At 44.3% G+C, this 15,575-nt stretch overlaps 1 protein-coding gene across 1 annotated transcript in view; it reads left to right on the top strand.

Annotated features, from left to right (window-relative positions):
* Positions 1-2,433, top strand: part of SSRP1 (structure specific recognition protein 1) — a 72,800-nt gene extending 70,367 nt beyond the window's left edge. Inside the window, exons 13-16 of the mRNA XM_077251174.1 lie at positions 1,225-1,395; positions 1,507-1,598; positions 1,688-1,853; positions 1,941-2,433. Of these exons, the coding sequence (XP_077107289.1) occupies positions 1,225-1,395; positions 1,507-1,598; positions 1,688-1,853; positions 1,941-2,003 (492 nt within the window). The 3' untranslated portion in view covers positions 2,004-2,433. The remainder of the gene's footprint in view (positions 1-1,224; positions 1,396-1,506; positions 1,599-1,687; positions 1,854-1,940) is intronic.
* Positions 2,434-15,575: the final 13,142 nt, after the last annotated feature.

Below are 15,575 nucleotides of genomic sequence, written 5' to 3'. Positions count from 1 at the left end.
TTACTGAAAGTGCGCTTACTGGGAGAAAATTAGCTTATTTTCCCATGAGCCATCGGCTTATTGTCAGCGGGTGTGCACAGTCATGACTCAGAGTACTATGAATTGCGGCTATATGTAGGGATGAGCGGATTAGTGGAAGTTCACGTTCAACCGAAATAAAGTCCAAAGTTCAGCTTGGGTACCAGATCTGAACCTGAACCCCATAGAAATCAATGGGTACTTCCTTGTCTTGTCTCTCTGGGCCTTGTCTCTCTGGGCCTTGTCTCTCTGGGCCTTGTCTCTCTGGGCCTTGTCTCTCTGGGCCTTGTCTCTCTGGGCCTTGTCTCTCTGGGCCTTGTCTCTCTGGGCCTTGTCTCTCTGGGCCTTGTCTCTCTGGGCCTTGTCTCTCTGGGCCTTGTCTCTCTGGGCCTTGTCTCTCTGGGCCTTGTCTCTCTGGGCCTCGTCTCTCTGGGCCTCGTCTCTCTGGGCCTCGTCTCTCTGGGCCTCGTCTCTCTGGGCCTCGTCTCTCTGGGCCTCGTCTCTCTGGGCCTCCTTCCCAAACTGGGAGAAATTCAGAGTTTAGCACCGGACACCGTGTTTGGTATGAACCCCGGACTTTACAGTTCTGATTTGCTCATCTTTATCTGTAAGCACACCATGGCATTTTTATTGACTGCTGGCTCTGCACTAATGCACTGTTTCGCAAGCTGTCAAAGTGTCGGGGTTTGCTTACAACTGCTACTTACTGTATACTTAGCGATAACTGTAATGGCTCCCTGCACTACACCTACCCCATGACTGAAAGCCGGCATCTCCCGGGAGGAATAAAGTTTATTTTCTCCCCGTAGCTACACTTTCAATAAAGCAACCGGGCAGCATTGGAACGCTATTTACCTTCAGATTAAACATGCACTGAGGGGGGACAGGTTTTAACTGCAGTCTCCAGAGAACAGCTCTTTTCTATTGTTGTATGACTATCCTAGCGACATGCCTCCAATGTTCTTTTACGTGGGAAAAAAACTGCCGTACTGTAAATGTAGTGCCTATTTATCCAAATACCTACATCTACACGTCAGTGCTTTATTAACAAGCCATATACTCTGTTCTCCTGCAACATCTTGATTTTTTTTTTTAAAGAAAGTGTAGAAAATTGTCCCCATAAGCGCTGGAGAGAATGGAGATTTTTTTTTTTTGTTTGATATATGGGTTAGTTGAGTTATCAATTTTTGTGTTTGTCACTTACAGGGTAAAAAAGTCAAAGATCCTGCAGCACCCAAACGCCCAATGTCTGCGTACATGTTGTGGCTGAATGCTAGTCGTGAGAAGATAAAGAGTGAGAATCCTGGAATCAGTATCACTGACCTGTCCAAAAAAGCAGGAGAGATATGGAAAGGCATGGGCAAGGATAAAAAAGAGGTATGGAAGCCTTGATGTAGGTAGAAAGCCAGATTTTACTGGATTCTAACCGGAACCCCTAATAGTGCTGTAGGTGGACAGTTTGCTGTTAAATGCTGTATGTTTTTCCAGGAATGGGATCGTAAAGCGGAGGAAGCCAAGCGTGACTACGAGAAAGCCATGAAAGAATATAATGAGAAGGCTCCGTCTGATGCACCCAAAAAGTGAGAATGCATGGCAGTCATGGGTCACCTATGACAAGTCACCTTGGTGTTGTCTTCAAGTTTCCTACTCACTGTTTGTTTCATTAAAGGGACAAGAAGACAAAAACTGAGAAAAAGGCCGCAGTAAAGGCTGAGAAGAGGAAATCAACGAAAGCCGCTTCTCCAGCAAGAACTCCAGTTAAGACCAATACAGTTAAAAGCAAGGAATTTGTGTCCAGTGATGAAAGCTCTTCTGATGAAAGCACACATAAAAAGGTACACTCACAACCTCGCTCTGTTCAACCACTAATGGATTGTGTGGTTTTTTTAACACCTTGTTCAATTTTTTTTTTCTTTTTTCAGGCATCAGAAGATGAAGAGATGGCAAGTACTCCACCAAGTTCAAATGAGTCAGGTTCTGACTAACCAGCTCCTATAATTAAAGAAGCCCTCCCATGAAGGATTTTCTTTACTGAGTCTGTGCATATGTGCATGTAGTGGAGTGCATGTGTTGTGTTCTCGCCAATTGCTGTCTTCCCCCCAGGATCCACCACTTCTCTGCTCCTCTTCTGAGTATATTAATACTCACACTACTTAAACATATGCCCAGATTTAGTGAAAAAAAAACTTTATAGGAGGGCTCCTTTAATCTCTCTGTATAGCTAATGTTAGATTGTGTCTGTATCAGTGTTTGGTTAAATGAGAAATGTGCACTTTTTCAGGGCATAGTTGATGCTTCTGATAAATGCATGTTCCCGGAGTAGACATCGCCGCAGCTCTAAATATCAGATTTGTGATGTTTTTTTGTTTTGTTTTTTTTCCCTCTGTTTTGTAATAAAATATTTTCTTGAGCTTCCTTCCTGCTTCTTGGATGTGTCATTTTGTCTGTTTTTAGAAGAAATGTAATTGTGCTGCCTTCACGTACCACCTTGCCTTCTAGCACTTACAAGATGCCTCGCGGACACTAATGTATATAATCTAGTTAAAGAGCCTTAAGCAGAGTCTCTAGTGTGCAAGGATCAATCTCGAGGCGTAAGCATGAAAATAAAAATAATTCTCCTTCCCTCGTCCACTTCCCCAGCCATAGAGGCTGGAGACGCTCAGCATATGTACATGTACACAGATGAGATCTCCAAGCTTCTGACCTCCTGTGAAGGGGTCATTGCTTGCTTTCTGGAATGTGTTGCATTTGTGTTGCATTTTTTTTCATGAAATTGTTAGTAATTCGGCTGCCATTTGAGAACACTTGCAGTAAACAAATTTGAAAGTTTTGTTACTAGAAGATGGGATGAGAAAATGCTGATGTGTTAATCATTATAAGTGGATTAGACCATAGGAAAGTATTGATGTGTTAATGATAGCACTGGGGTTTCCCTCTGGGCAGGAAACATTTTGTGCTAATTGAGGAATGAGAAGTAATGTGCGAGTCCGGAGACAAAGTGAGAAAAGTGAAGGAGGATGTAAAGATGGATGCAGACTATGGCCTCATATGCACAGCATACAGACTGAAACCACAAAGATGAAGAAAAAGGCTTAATAGTCTGAATGTTTATGCACTGCACTCTATTGCTTCAAAATAGTATATTAAAGCAAAAAAGTGTGAACTTTTCTGCTTTTTTTTTACATACAAAATTTGAACACTGAGAGAAACAAGATGGGTGCGTGGGTATAATGTTTTGTTGTTAATTGTATAAAATAAGTGATATCTGTATATTTGAAAATTGGTCTGTCCGCTAAAGAGTTAAATATTGCCCCTTGTTTTATTTTATGGTATAGGTTTAATCCAGCAGTTAGAGAAAGTATGTATTTCACTAGTTCTGTCTGTTCTAAATTAATTTACCCAGTGCCTAATGCACCTCTGTATGTCCTGGTGGTCAAGAGAAAAGACCATGCGATTGGAAAGAAATTGGTACAATGAGTGAACGGCTTAGTCCATTAAGTCCTAGTAAGTAATAGTTTAATTGCTTAGATCGGTGATGGGCAATTAATTTTCCCAAGGAGCCACATGAGACCATAACTGTTGTGGAGGTCTGAACCATAAGACCAAACTTAATTTTGCTCATTGTTATTGTTATTTTCATTGCGCATAATAACGTACGTTGACTCGTTGCTACTGGTAATACATGTAACAATAGGGTTTATTGTAACGTGTATTCTTACCTGTAGCAGTGAATCAACACCATATAACTTCCTGCTTTTATAACTTTCATGATTAGCAATAAATCATATTGTGCATGTTATTCATAATTGCCTTGTATGCAATATGACAACCCAAGGTACAATGTGACATTTGTATTTGGATTTTGCATACACAGTGCTCAATAAAGCTAGAGTATTCATTTGGGAATACGTTTTTCTTTTTTTAACTTGAAGCCATAACTTTTGAAATGTAGTAAATGGTTAAAAAAAAAAAAAAAAAAAAAACCTAACTGATAAGCCAAAATGTAGAAAAGGAAATTAAGTATAGTGAGCTTGTTAACCAGTTCAGGACCACGCCATTTTACCCTGTTCCTGCTGAGGGCCATTTTTGTTTTGGTGGGATTTTTTTTTTTTTTTTTTTTTGCTATGCGAGTTTTTAAGAGAACCTGTCAAGCAATTCATGCTACCCAAGCCATGGGCAGCATGTAAGATCTTGGATGCTCAATTGCTGCCAGGTATCTATAATATAACGGTAGGAGCGCCACTGTCCGAAGCCTTTATAGACTGCGCAAACGCGACGCTCCTAGCATGAGATTATAGACAGTGTCCGTATTCAAGAAAAAATGGCGCAGACTGCGCTGGCGCCGAAATCTGTGTTGCAATCCCGCCCATATCACTTAGTTTCCACCCCCACAGTGTCCCCACGCCCCCTGATTCCGGCCCATAAATGTCCCCCTGCTCCCAGAATCAGGGGGGTGTGGGGACACGGTGGACACGATCCTGCCTTCATGACGTTGCAGCAGGTCATGCCACAGCAATTACTTACGCCCCCTGATTCCGGCGCATGAATGTCCCCCTGCTCCCAAAAACGGCGCCTGCGCAGTCCGCGCTTTCCGGCGCCATTTTCTTGAATGCATACCATAGTGTGTCTTCAAGAAAATGGCGCCGGAAAGCGCGGACTGCGCATGCGCCGATTCCGGGAGCAGGGGGACATTTATGGGCTGGAATCAGGGGCCTTGGGGACACGATGGACACGATCCCGCCCTCATGATGTTACTTACATACATCTGAAGAGACATTGCAGCGCGGACTGCGCAGGCGCCGATTACTGCGTCACAATCCCGCCCTATCATGATGTCGTGGCATTTCCGCCCACATTAATGATTTTGTTACAGATATCAGGAGCAAATGTAAGAATATCTACACTATACAATACGTCAGTAAAGCTACAAAGTAACTTTCTAAAGAATATATAACACGTCTGTGGAGCAAGGCAGCCACTTTCGACTCAATACTGCCACAGTGTCTGTTGCCATCACTGATTAAAACGGGGGCGCAGGATGGGAGCAGCACATGACAGGATGGGGGCGCAGGATGGGAGCAGCACATGACAGGATGGGGACGTAGGATGGCAGCAGCACATGGCAGGATGGGGACGTAGGATGGCAACCAGCACATGGCAGGATGGGGACACAGGATGGGAGCAGCACATGATAGAATGGGAATGTAGGCTGGCAGCAGCACATTACAAAATATGGGAGCAGGATCACAGCACCACATCACAAAACGGGGGCGCAGGATGGGAGCAGCACATGCCAGGATGGGGACCATATACCAATATAAATGCTCGCCACCCGGGCGTAGAATGGGTTCAATAGCTAGTAAAATATACTTGGAAAATCAGGCCAACATCTATAGCCGGGGCGGAGATTAGTCTTTCCTTCTCGTGTACATAGGAAGAGACCTATCAATCACCTGCAACAGTGCTGGGAAGGAGTCAAAGTAGTCTTATCCCTGGATATGGTCCCCGACCAGATCTTCAAAGTATACAGTATTTGCTCTTTATTGCTTTAGAGTAGTATACCTGACTGCAGTCGTTCAGCCAAGCTGTGACTCATGCTTGCCGTGATTTGGGCAGCAATTGAATTTCTATTTGAGGACAGAGACTATCACTCCCATTTTCAATCTGGTACATCAGGGTTGCCTGACAGGTTCACTTTAACAGCTGTAAATACATTTTCTCTTCCAGATATAAGCTGACCCGAGAATAAGGAAAGGCACCTAATTTTGCCATTAAAAACTGGGAAAACATATTGACTCGAGTGTAAGCCCGGGTATGCATTGTCCCCTCATCCCCATCCTGGTATGCATGGCCTCCTCATCCCTATCCTGGTATGCGTGGCCATCTCATCCATATCCTGGTATGCATGATCTCCTCATCCCTATCCTGGTATGCGTGGCTTCCTCATCCATATCCTTGTATGCATGGCTCCTCAACCCTATACTGGTATAAATGGCCTCCTCACCCCCATCCTGGTATGAATGGCCGCCTCATCCCTGTCCTGGTATGCATGGCCTTCTCATCCCTATCCTGGTATGCGTGGCTCCTCATCCCTATCCTGGTATGCATGGCCATCTCATCCATATCCTGGTATGCATGATCTCCTCATCCCTATCCTGGTATGCGTGGCTTCCTCATCCATATCCTGGTATGCATGGCTCCTCAACCCTATACTGGTATGAATGGCCTCCTCATCCCCATCCTGGTATGAATGGCCGCCTCATCCCTATCCTGGTATGCATGGCCTTCTCATCCCTATCCTGGTATGCGTGGCTTCCTCATCCCTATCCTGGTATGCGTGGCTTCCTCATCCCTATCCTGGTATGCGTTGCTTCCTCATCCATATCCTGGTATGCATGGTTCCTCAACCCTATACTGGTATGAATGGCCTCCTCATCCCCATCCTGGTATGAATGGCCTCCTCATCCCTATCCTGGTATGCGTGGCTCCTCATCCCTATCCTGGTATGCGTGGCTCCTCATCCCTATCCTGGTATGTATGGCCTCATTCCTATCCTGGTATGCGTGGCTCCTCATCCCTATCCTGATATGCGTGGCTCATCTCTGGTATGTATGGCTCCCATCAGAAAAGCATACAAAAAAAACATCCTACTTACCGTGCCTGCACTCCCTTGCAGCATCTTGTTCTGGTGCCAGCAGCCTGCTGATCACATGTCCCTTCTACTTTAACCCCTTCACGACCTGAGCTTTTTTTCGTTTTTTCACTCCTCTCCTTCGCAGAGCCATAACATTTATTTTTCGTCAATATGGCCATGTGATGGCTTATTTTTTGCGGAATGAGTTGTACTTTTGAACGACCCCATTGATTTTACCATGTTGTGTACCAGAAAACGGGAAAAAAATTCTAAGTGCGGTGACATTGCAAAAAAGTCTCTTTTGCTAGGTTCAATGAATGCTAAAATTGACCTGCCATTATGATTCTCCAGGTCATTACGAGTTCATAGACACAAAATGTGTCTAGGTTCTTTTTTTTATCTAAGCGGTGAAAAAAATTCCAAACTTTGCTATAAAAAAATTGCGTAATTTTCTGATACCCGTAGCGTCCCCATTTTTCGTGATCTCGGGTTGGGTGAGGGCTTATTTTTTACATGCCAAGCTGACTTTTAATGATACTATTTTGGTACAGATACACTCTTTTGATTGCCCGTTATTGCAGTTTAATGCGTAATAAAAGTCAAAACGTAATTCTGGCGTTTTGACTTTTTATCGCTACACCGTTTAGCAATCAGGTTAATCTTTTTTTTTTTTTTAATTGATCGGCGATTTTGAACTCAGCGATACCAAATGTGTAGGTTTGATTTTTTTTATTATTATTTTGAATGGAGCTGAACTTTTATATTTTATTTTTATTTTTATTTTTTTACTTTTGCCATGATTCAATAGTCTCCATAGGAGACTAGAAGCTGGCACAACTCGATTGGCTCAGCTACATAGAGGCGATGGTTAGATATGCTCTATGTAGCTGAATTGCTGAGTTGCTATGACCATCAACCACTGGGTAGCGCGCATAGCAATCCGGCACTGACAATCAGAGGTCTCAAGGAGACCTGGTTGTCATGCCGACGAACCGATGACCCCATATCGTCACAGGGGACACCGGTGCACGTATTTCAGTCCCGATGGCTGGAAGTGCGATTTAAATGCCGCTGTCAGTTTGACAGCTGCATTTAACTAGTTACAGACAAAACAAATAAAAGTGAATGAAAAAAAAAATATATATATTATATTCTCGTCTAAGGTCTATTTCCGTCTGTTTGTAACGGAAATACCGCATCACTGATTGGTCGCTCCAGCTGCCCGTGACCAATCAGCATCAAAGAAATATAGTGGTGTGCACTCGGCCTAGGACGAGGTGCTGGTGCAATAGACTAGAGGTCTCTACTACAGCAAGATTTCGGATTCACCGCACACTCTGAGGTAGTATAAATTTGTAACGAAAATTTATTGTATAAACAATCTGGGAGCGGAACAGAATATACAGTATTTTGCGATCTTTTAACAACGTTTCGGCTCAACCTGAGCCTTTATCACGTGATCGCTTCTAATGGTATCACCAATACTCTGGAAGGGTAAGGTTTAAATGAAAAAACCTACACTAATGGGATGTAAACATCCACCTGGAGTAGTCAAGGATAATAAATCTGTAAAGTCCTTTGTGGTAAGCGGCGCTCCCGCGCCCTGCTGTGTTCGGAAGATATACGCTTGTTTTTTGGATTTTAGATAGGCTTTTGACTCAGTGTGGCACCCAGGCCTGTTACTGAAACTGCTGGAGAGTGGAATAGGAGGAAAGACCTATGATGTCATCAAAAGCTCCTACACCGAGAACCGCTGCAGCATGAGCGTGAATGGTAGAAGAACGGCTGATTTCCAGCAGAGCCGCGGAGTCAGACAGGGCTGCACCCTAAGCCCAACACTCTTCAACAGTTACATCAATGAGCTGGCCACCACTCTGGAATCTTCCACGGCACCAGGTCTCACACTCCATGACGCCCAGGTGAAATTCTTGCTGTATGCAGATGACCTACTGCTGCTGTCACCGACTGAGAAAGGACTCCCAAGAAAACCTGAATATCCAGGAGAAATTCGGCTCCACATGGTCACTATCAATGCAAAGAAAACCAACATCATGGTGTTCCAGAAGAGAAAGCCAAGACCGAACCATCGCCTTCCATTCATGCTAAACAGCTGCGCTCTTACAGAAATGGACAAATATACCTACCTGGGCCTGGAAATTCACCAGTCAGGGAGCTTCAAACAAGCCATAGAGACCCTGAAGGACAAGGCCTGCAAAACCTGCTATGCCATCCGAAGAACACCTCCAGGTCCATCGGAGCACCACCAACAGTGCCTGTCGGGCTGAGCTGGGCAGATTCTCACTGCAACTAGCAGTCCTGAAGAGGGTGCTATCCTTCCAGGCTCGCCTACAGAGTAGCAACCCAAGCTCCCATCACCATAAAGCCATGCTACATATAGGTGGTCCCCACAAACTAGGACCCCCAAAACAACTCACCCAACCTGACCGAACCGTCAACCAAAACAACCTGACAAAAGCCACAATCAGGAAGAGGGTAGAGGAGGGGCAAGAGAAGTACGTCAGTGTCTGGAGGAACGAGATCAGCAGCTCACAGAAACTGACCGTGTACCAGAGTCTACAGAGAGACTACAGACTGGCTCCTTATCTGGAGAAACTCTCGGATACCAGAGACCGCCAGATCCTGAGCCGGTATAGACTCGGTGCCCACAATCTGGCCCTCAAGGTCAGCCGGCACAGACAGAGCTACAAGCCCAGGGAGGGCAGATTGCCTAGACTGACCTGGAGGATGAGACCCACTTCCTGTTACACCGCCCCAAATACTCAGCAGTGAGGGGCACTCACTTCAGGAGACTCTCCGATCTCTTCCCGGATTTCAACTCCATGAAGGAGGAAGAGAAAACATCCTGCTGGGGGAAGAAGAGAGCGCAGTGGAAATAGCAGCGCAGTATGTGAGCGTGTGCCATAGACTGCGAGAAAGACAACCATGATATGCCATGGACTTCCTTAGCCCCTACCCTGTACCCCATCCATCGTACCCACAGTCCCCACCCATTATCCTCACAGTCCCTATTCCCTACTGTACACATGCTTTGGCAAAACTAATGTTTTTTGGTCCTGCCAATAAAGCTTTATTGAATTGAATATATGTTTGTGTATATACTTGACATTGATCTCTCCTTCAAACCACATATCCAAGCCCTTTCCACTTCCTGCCGCCTTCAACTCAAAAATATTTCACGGATCCGTACATTCCAAAACCAAGAAAATGCAAAAACCCTAGTCCATGCCCTCATCATCTCCCGCCTCGACTACTGTAACCTGCTCTGTGGCCTCCCCTCGAACACTCTTGCACCCCTCCAATCTATTCTAAACTCAGCTGCCCGACTAATCCACCTGTCCCCCCGCTATTCCCCGGCATCTCACCTCTGTCAATCCCTTCACTGGCTCCCCATTACCCAAGGACTCCAGTACAAAAGCCTAACCATGAGATACAAAGCCATCCACAACCTGTCTCCTCCATACATCTGTGACCTCGTCTCCCGGTACTTTCCTGCATGCAACCTCCGATCCTCGCAAGATCTCCTTCTCTACTCCCCTCTTATCTCCTCTTCCCACAAGATTTCTCTCGTGCATCCCCCCTACTCTGGAACTCTCTACCACAACATATCAGACTCTCACCTACCATCGAAACCTTCAAAAGGAACCTGAAGACCCACCTCTTCCGGCAAGCCTACAACCTGCAGTAATCACCGATCGACCAACCCACTGCACGACCAGCTCTATCCTTACCTACTGTATCCTCACCCATCCTTTGTAGATTGTGAGCCCTGGCGGACAGGGTCCTCTCTCCTCCTGTACCAGTTGTGACTTGTATTGTTAAGATTATTGTACCTGTTTTTATTATGTATATCCCTCACATGTAAAGCGCCATGGAATAAATGGCGCTATAATAATAAATAATAATTATATATATGTATGTGTGTGTGTGTATAAAAAAAAATGTACGCAATAGAGTATTACTCCAAGTAAATCAAACTTATGTGAAATCAAACTGTCCACTTAGGAAGCAACACTATTTGACAATTTCACATGCTGTTGTGCAAATGGAATAGACAACAGATGGAAATTATTGGCAATTATCAAGACACACTCAATAAAGGAGTTGTTCTGCAGGTGGGGATCACAGCCCACATCTCAGTACCAATGCTTTCTGGCTGACGTTTTGGTCACTTTTGAATGTTGGTTGTGCTTTCACACTCGTAGCATGAGACGGGCTCTACAACCCATACAAGTGGCTCAGGTTGTGCAGCTCATCCAGGATGGTACATCAATGCGAGCTGTGGCAAGAAGGTTTGCTGTGTCAGCGTAGTGTTCAGAGGCTGGAGGCGCTACCAGTAGACAGTCCAGTACACCAGGAGACGTGGAGGGGGCCGTAGGAGGGCAACAACCCAGAAGCAGGACCTTCTACCTCAACCTTTGTGCAAGGAGGAGCACTGCCAGAGCCCTGCAAAATGACTTCCAGCAGGCCCCAACTGTGCATGTGTGTGCAGAAACTAACTCCATGAGGATGGTCTGAGTGCCCGACGTCCACAGATGGGGGTTGTGCTCACAGCCCAACACCGTGCAGGATGCTTGGCATTTGCCACAGAACACTAGAATTGGAAAATTCGCCACTGGTGCCCTATGCTGTTCACAGATGAAAGCAGGTTCACACTGAGCACATGCGACAGATGCCGTGGAGCTTGATCTGCTGTCTGCAACATCCTTCAGCATGACCGATTTGGCAGTGGGTCAGTACTGGTGTGGGGTGGCATTCCTTAGGAGGACCACACAGCCCTCCATGTGCTTCTCAGAGGTAGCCTGTCTGCCATTAGGTACCGAGATGAGATCCTCAGACTCCTTGTTGAGACCATATGCTGGTGCGGTTGGCCCTGGCTTCCTCCAAATGCAGGACAATGCCAGACCTCATGTGGCTGGAGTGTGTGTCAGCAGTTCCTGCAAGATGAAGGCATTGAAGCTATGGACTGGCCCACTCGTTCCTCAGACCTGAATCTGATTGAACACATCTGGGACATCATGTCTCGCACCATCCACCAATGTCACGTTGCACCACAGACTGTCCAGGAGTTGCTGGATGCTTTAGTCCAGGTCTGGGAGGAGATCCCTCAGGATATCATCTGCTGCCTCATCAGGAGCATGCCCAGGCGTTGTAAGGAGGTCATACAGGCACGTGGAGGCCACACACCTATATGAGCATCATTTCCTTGTCTAGAGGCATTTCCACTGAAGTTGGATCAGCCTGTAACTTCATTTTCCACTTTGACTTTGAGCATCATCCCAACTCCAGACCTCCGTGGGATATTAGTTGTGATTTACGTTGATCATTTTTAGGTTTTATTGTTCTCAACACATTCCACTATGTAATGAATAAAGATTTACAACTGGAATATTTAATTCAGTGATATCTAGGATGTGGGATTTTAGTGTTCCCTTTTATTTTCTGAGCAGTGTGTATGTATTTGTGTGTTTGAGCAGTGTGTATATGTGTATGTGTATATATATATATATATATATATATATATATATATATATATATATATACACATACACACAGCTCTGGCAAAAATGGACCACTGCACTGTTTTATAAAAAATCAGCTTCTCCACATGTCTGACAGTCATTCCATTCCAGTGTCAGTTGAATTCCAACTAGAGGACACCTCATTCTACTTAATGTGCTTCTGATTAGGTGATCGCCTAAACCTAATCTTATTTAACAAAGGAAAGTATAAAAAAAAACCTGCTTTTGTGTTCACAATCCTCTTGCTATAAGACATGCTGGATGGCAAAACAAGTGCTAGTAAAAGTAATAGAAATGAAAAAAAGTAATAGAAATGGAAAAATAACTTTAAGACTTTTCTTTTCAACTCCTTTGGCATGGTTAAAGGGCTCAATTCTGGCTTTACTAGCAGAGTGATGCAGTGAGCGTTATGTTGCCTCCCTCCTTAAAATTTCTAAGACAGCAGTCCGTTACTACAAGGTCAAGCAGCAGACATTGGGGACAACAAAGCTACAGACCGGCAGAGGGCGAAAACGACTCTCCACTGACCGGGATGACAATCATATTTGAATGTCTCTCAGAAACCGCAGGTTGACATCAAGTGACCTACAAAAGGAATGGCAAATGGCAGCTGGGGTGAAGTGCATGGCATGAACAGTTCGTAACAGGCTCCTAGAGGCAGGACTCAAGTCATGCAAAGCTAGAAAAAAGGAGCAAAAAGAATGCAGTCATATAATCCAATAAAAACCAATTTTTATTAATAATCAGTAAAATTACACAAATAGAAGACCAAACAGTATATGGTGAGACCAGTAGATGGAAAATATGCCTAAAGCAACATGAAAGAAACTAGTCACCCGGGAACTAACGTCCCCAGTGGTGGTCCGGAATCAGCCCGTACAGGTAGAGGGGCATATAGTACAGCGCAGGATCAGTGCACAAAAGGTATCAGATAGTCACAGTGTCTGTAACCTAGTATAACCGGGAATATCCAGCAGTACCGTGGCTATAAATAGGGAAGAAGCACTGAAGTAAACATATCACCTGCTATGAAGAGTCCGGTCCAGCCCAGGGGACGTCAGATCACCCCGACGCGCGTTTCGGCACGTGTACCTTCTTCAGGGGGCGCTTAAAAAGCTAGAAAAAAGTAATCAATCAGAAGCAAAGGAGAGCCAGGCTGAAGTTTGCCAAAGTCCATCAGAATTGGATCATAGAGGACTGGAGTACGATAATCTTTCCTGATGAGTCTAATTTTCAGCTTTGCCCAACACCTGGTCATCTAATGGTTAGACGGACATCTGGAGAGGCGTACAAGCCACAGTGTCTTACACCCACTGTGAAATTTGGTGGAGGATCGGTGATGATCTGGGGATGCTTCAGCAAGGCTGGAATTGGGTAGGTTAATATTTGCGAAGGACACATGAATCAAGCCGCATACAAGGTTATCCTGGAAAAACAGTTGATTCCTTCTCAGGCAATGTTCCCCAGCTCTAAGGACTGTATTTTCCAGCAGGACAATTCGCTGTGCCACACAGCAAGGTCAATCAATGTGTGGATGAAGCACCACCACATCAAATACCAGTCATGGCCAGCCCAATCTCCAGACCTGAACCCCATTGAAAACCTCCGGAATGTAATCAAGAGATAGATGGATAGTCACAAGCTATCAAACAAAGAGCTGCTTAAATTTTTATACCAGTAGTGGCATAAGGTCACCCAAAAGCAGTGTGAAAGACTGGTGGAAAGCATGCCAAGACGCATGAAGGCTGTGATGACAAATCATGGTTATTCCACAAAATATTGATTTCTGAACTCTTCCTGAGTTAAAACATTATTTTTATTGTTTCTGAATGATTATGAACTTGTTTTCTTAGCATTATTTGAGGTCTGCAATCACTGCATTTTTTATTTTGAACATTTCTCATTTTCTGAAAATAAATACAAAATTTACTGCTTGGAAGTTCGAAGACGTCAGTAGTTTATAGAATAAAAGAGCAATTTACATTTTACTCAAAAATATACCTAGAAAGAGAAAAATCAGACAAACTGAAAATTTTGCAATGGTCTCTTAATTTTTGCCAGTGCTGTATATATACATATATGTGTCAGCCAGATACAATGTTCAAATATAATGTTTACACACACAAAACAAATGTTAGTGAATATAATGTATGTGTCAGCCAGATACCATCATTAATAAAATGGTACATAAAGAGTTAAAAGACACACACGAGAAATTTGCTTGAAACGAATTAAAAAAAGTAAAAAAAACTGCGTAGGCTCCTGCGTAATTTCCATAACCAGCAAAGGGAAAGCTGAGGGCTGATGTTAATATTCTGGGGGGGAGCCAATAGCCATAAAGGTTCCCAGGCTCTTAATATCGGTCCACATGTTTGCTTAGCCTTTACTGGCTAGTTTACAGGGGATCCCCAGAAAAAAATTGACATGGGGTCCCCCTATAAAATCGAACCAGCAAAGACTAGGCAGACCGCTGCGGGCTGATATTAATAGCCTGGGAAGGGGTCATGTATATTGGTCCCCCCAGGCTAAAAACATAAGCTCTCAGCTGCCCCAGAAATGGCGCAACTTATAGATGATAAATACAACCCCTGGCAAAACTGTTCATTCAGTTGTTTAATTTTGTAGAAAAAAAGCAGATCACAGACATGGCACAAAACTAAAGTAATTTCAAATGGCAGCTTTCTGGCTTTAAGAAACACTAAAAGAAATCAAGAACAAAAAGTGTGGTAGTCAGTAATGGTTACTTTTTTTTAACCACGCATATGGGAAAAATTATGGAATCACTCAATTCTGAGGAAAAAAATTATGGAATCATGAAAAACAAACAAACAAAAACACTCCAAAACATCACTAGTATTTTGTTGCACCACCTCTGGCTTTTACAACAGCTTGCAGTCTCTTGCAGCCATGTCTGTGATCTGCTTTTTTTCTACAAAATTAAACAACTGAATGAACATCCTCCAAGGCCGATAATTCCATAATTTTTGCCAGGGGTTGTATAATCCACCTGTGTGTAATCAAGTCTCCGTATAAATGCACCTGCTCTGTGATAGTCTCAGGGTTCTGTTTGAAGCACAGAGAGCATCATGAAGACCAAGGAACACAACAGGCAGGTCCGTGATACTGTTGTGGAGACGTTTTTAAAGCCGGATTTGGATACAAAATTATTTCCAAAACTAAACATCCCAAGGAGCACTGTGCAAGCGACCATATTGAAATGGAAGGAGTATCATACCACTGCATATCTACCGAGACCCGGCCGTCCCTCTAAAGTTTCATCTCAAACAAGGAGAAGACTGATCAGAGATGCAACCAAGAGGCCCATGATCACTCTGGATGAACTGCAGAGATCTACAGCTGAGGTGGGACAGTCTGTCCATAGG

Source organism: Ranitomeya variabilis, chromosome 4 (genome assembly GCF_051348905.1).
Source record: "Ranitomeya variabilis isolate aRanVar5 chromosome 4, aRanVar5.hap1, whole genome shotgun sequence".
Classification (NCBI taxonomy): domain Eukaryota; kingdom Metazoa; phylum Chordata; class Amphibia; order Anura; family Dendrobatidae; genus Ranitomeya; species Ranitomeya variabilis.
Note: the sequence above shows the minus strand (reverse complement) of the source record. Positions and strands in the feature narration are given on the sequence as shown.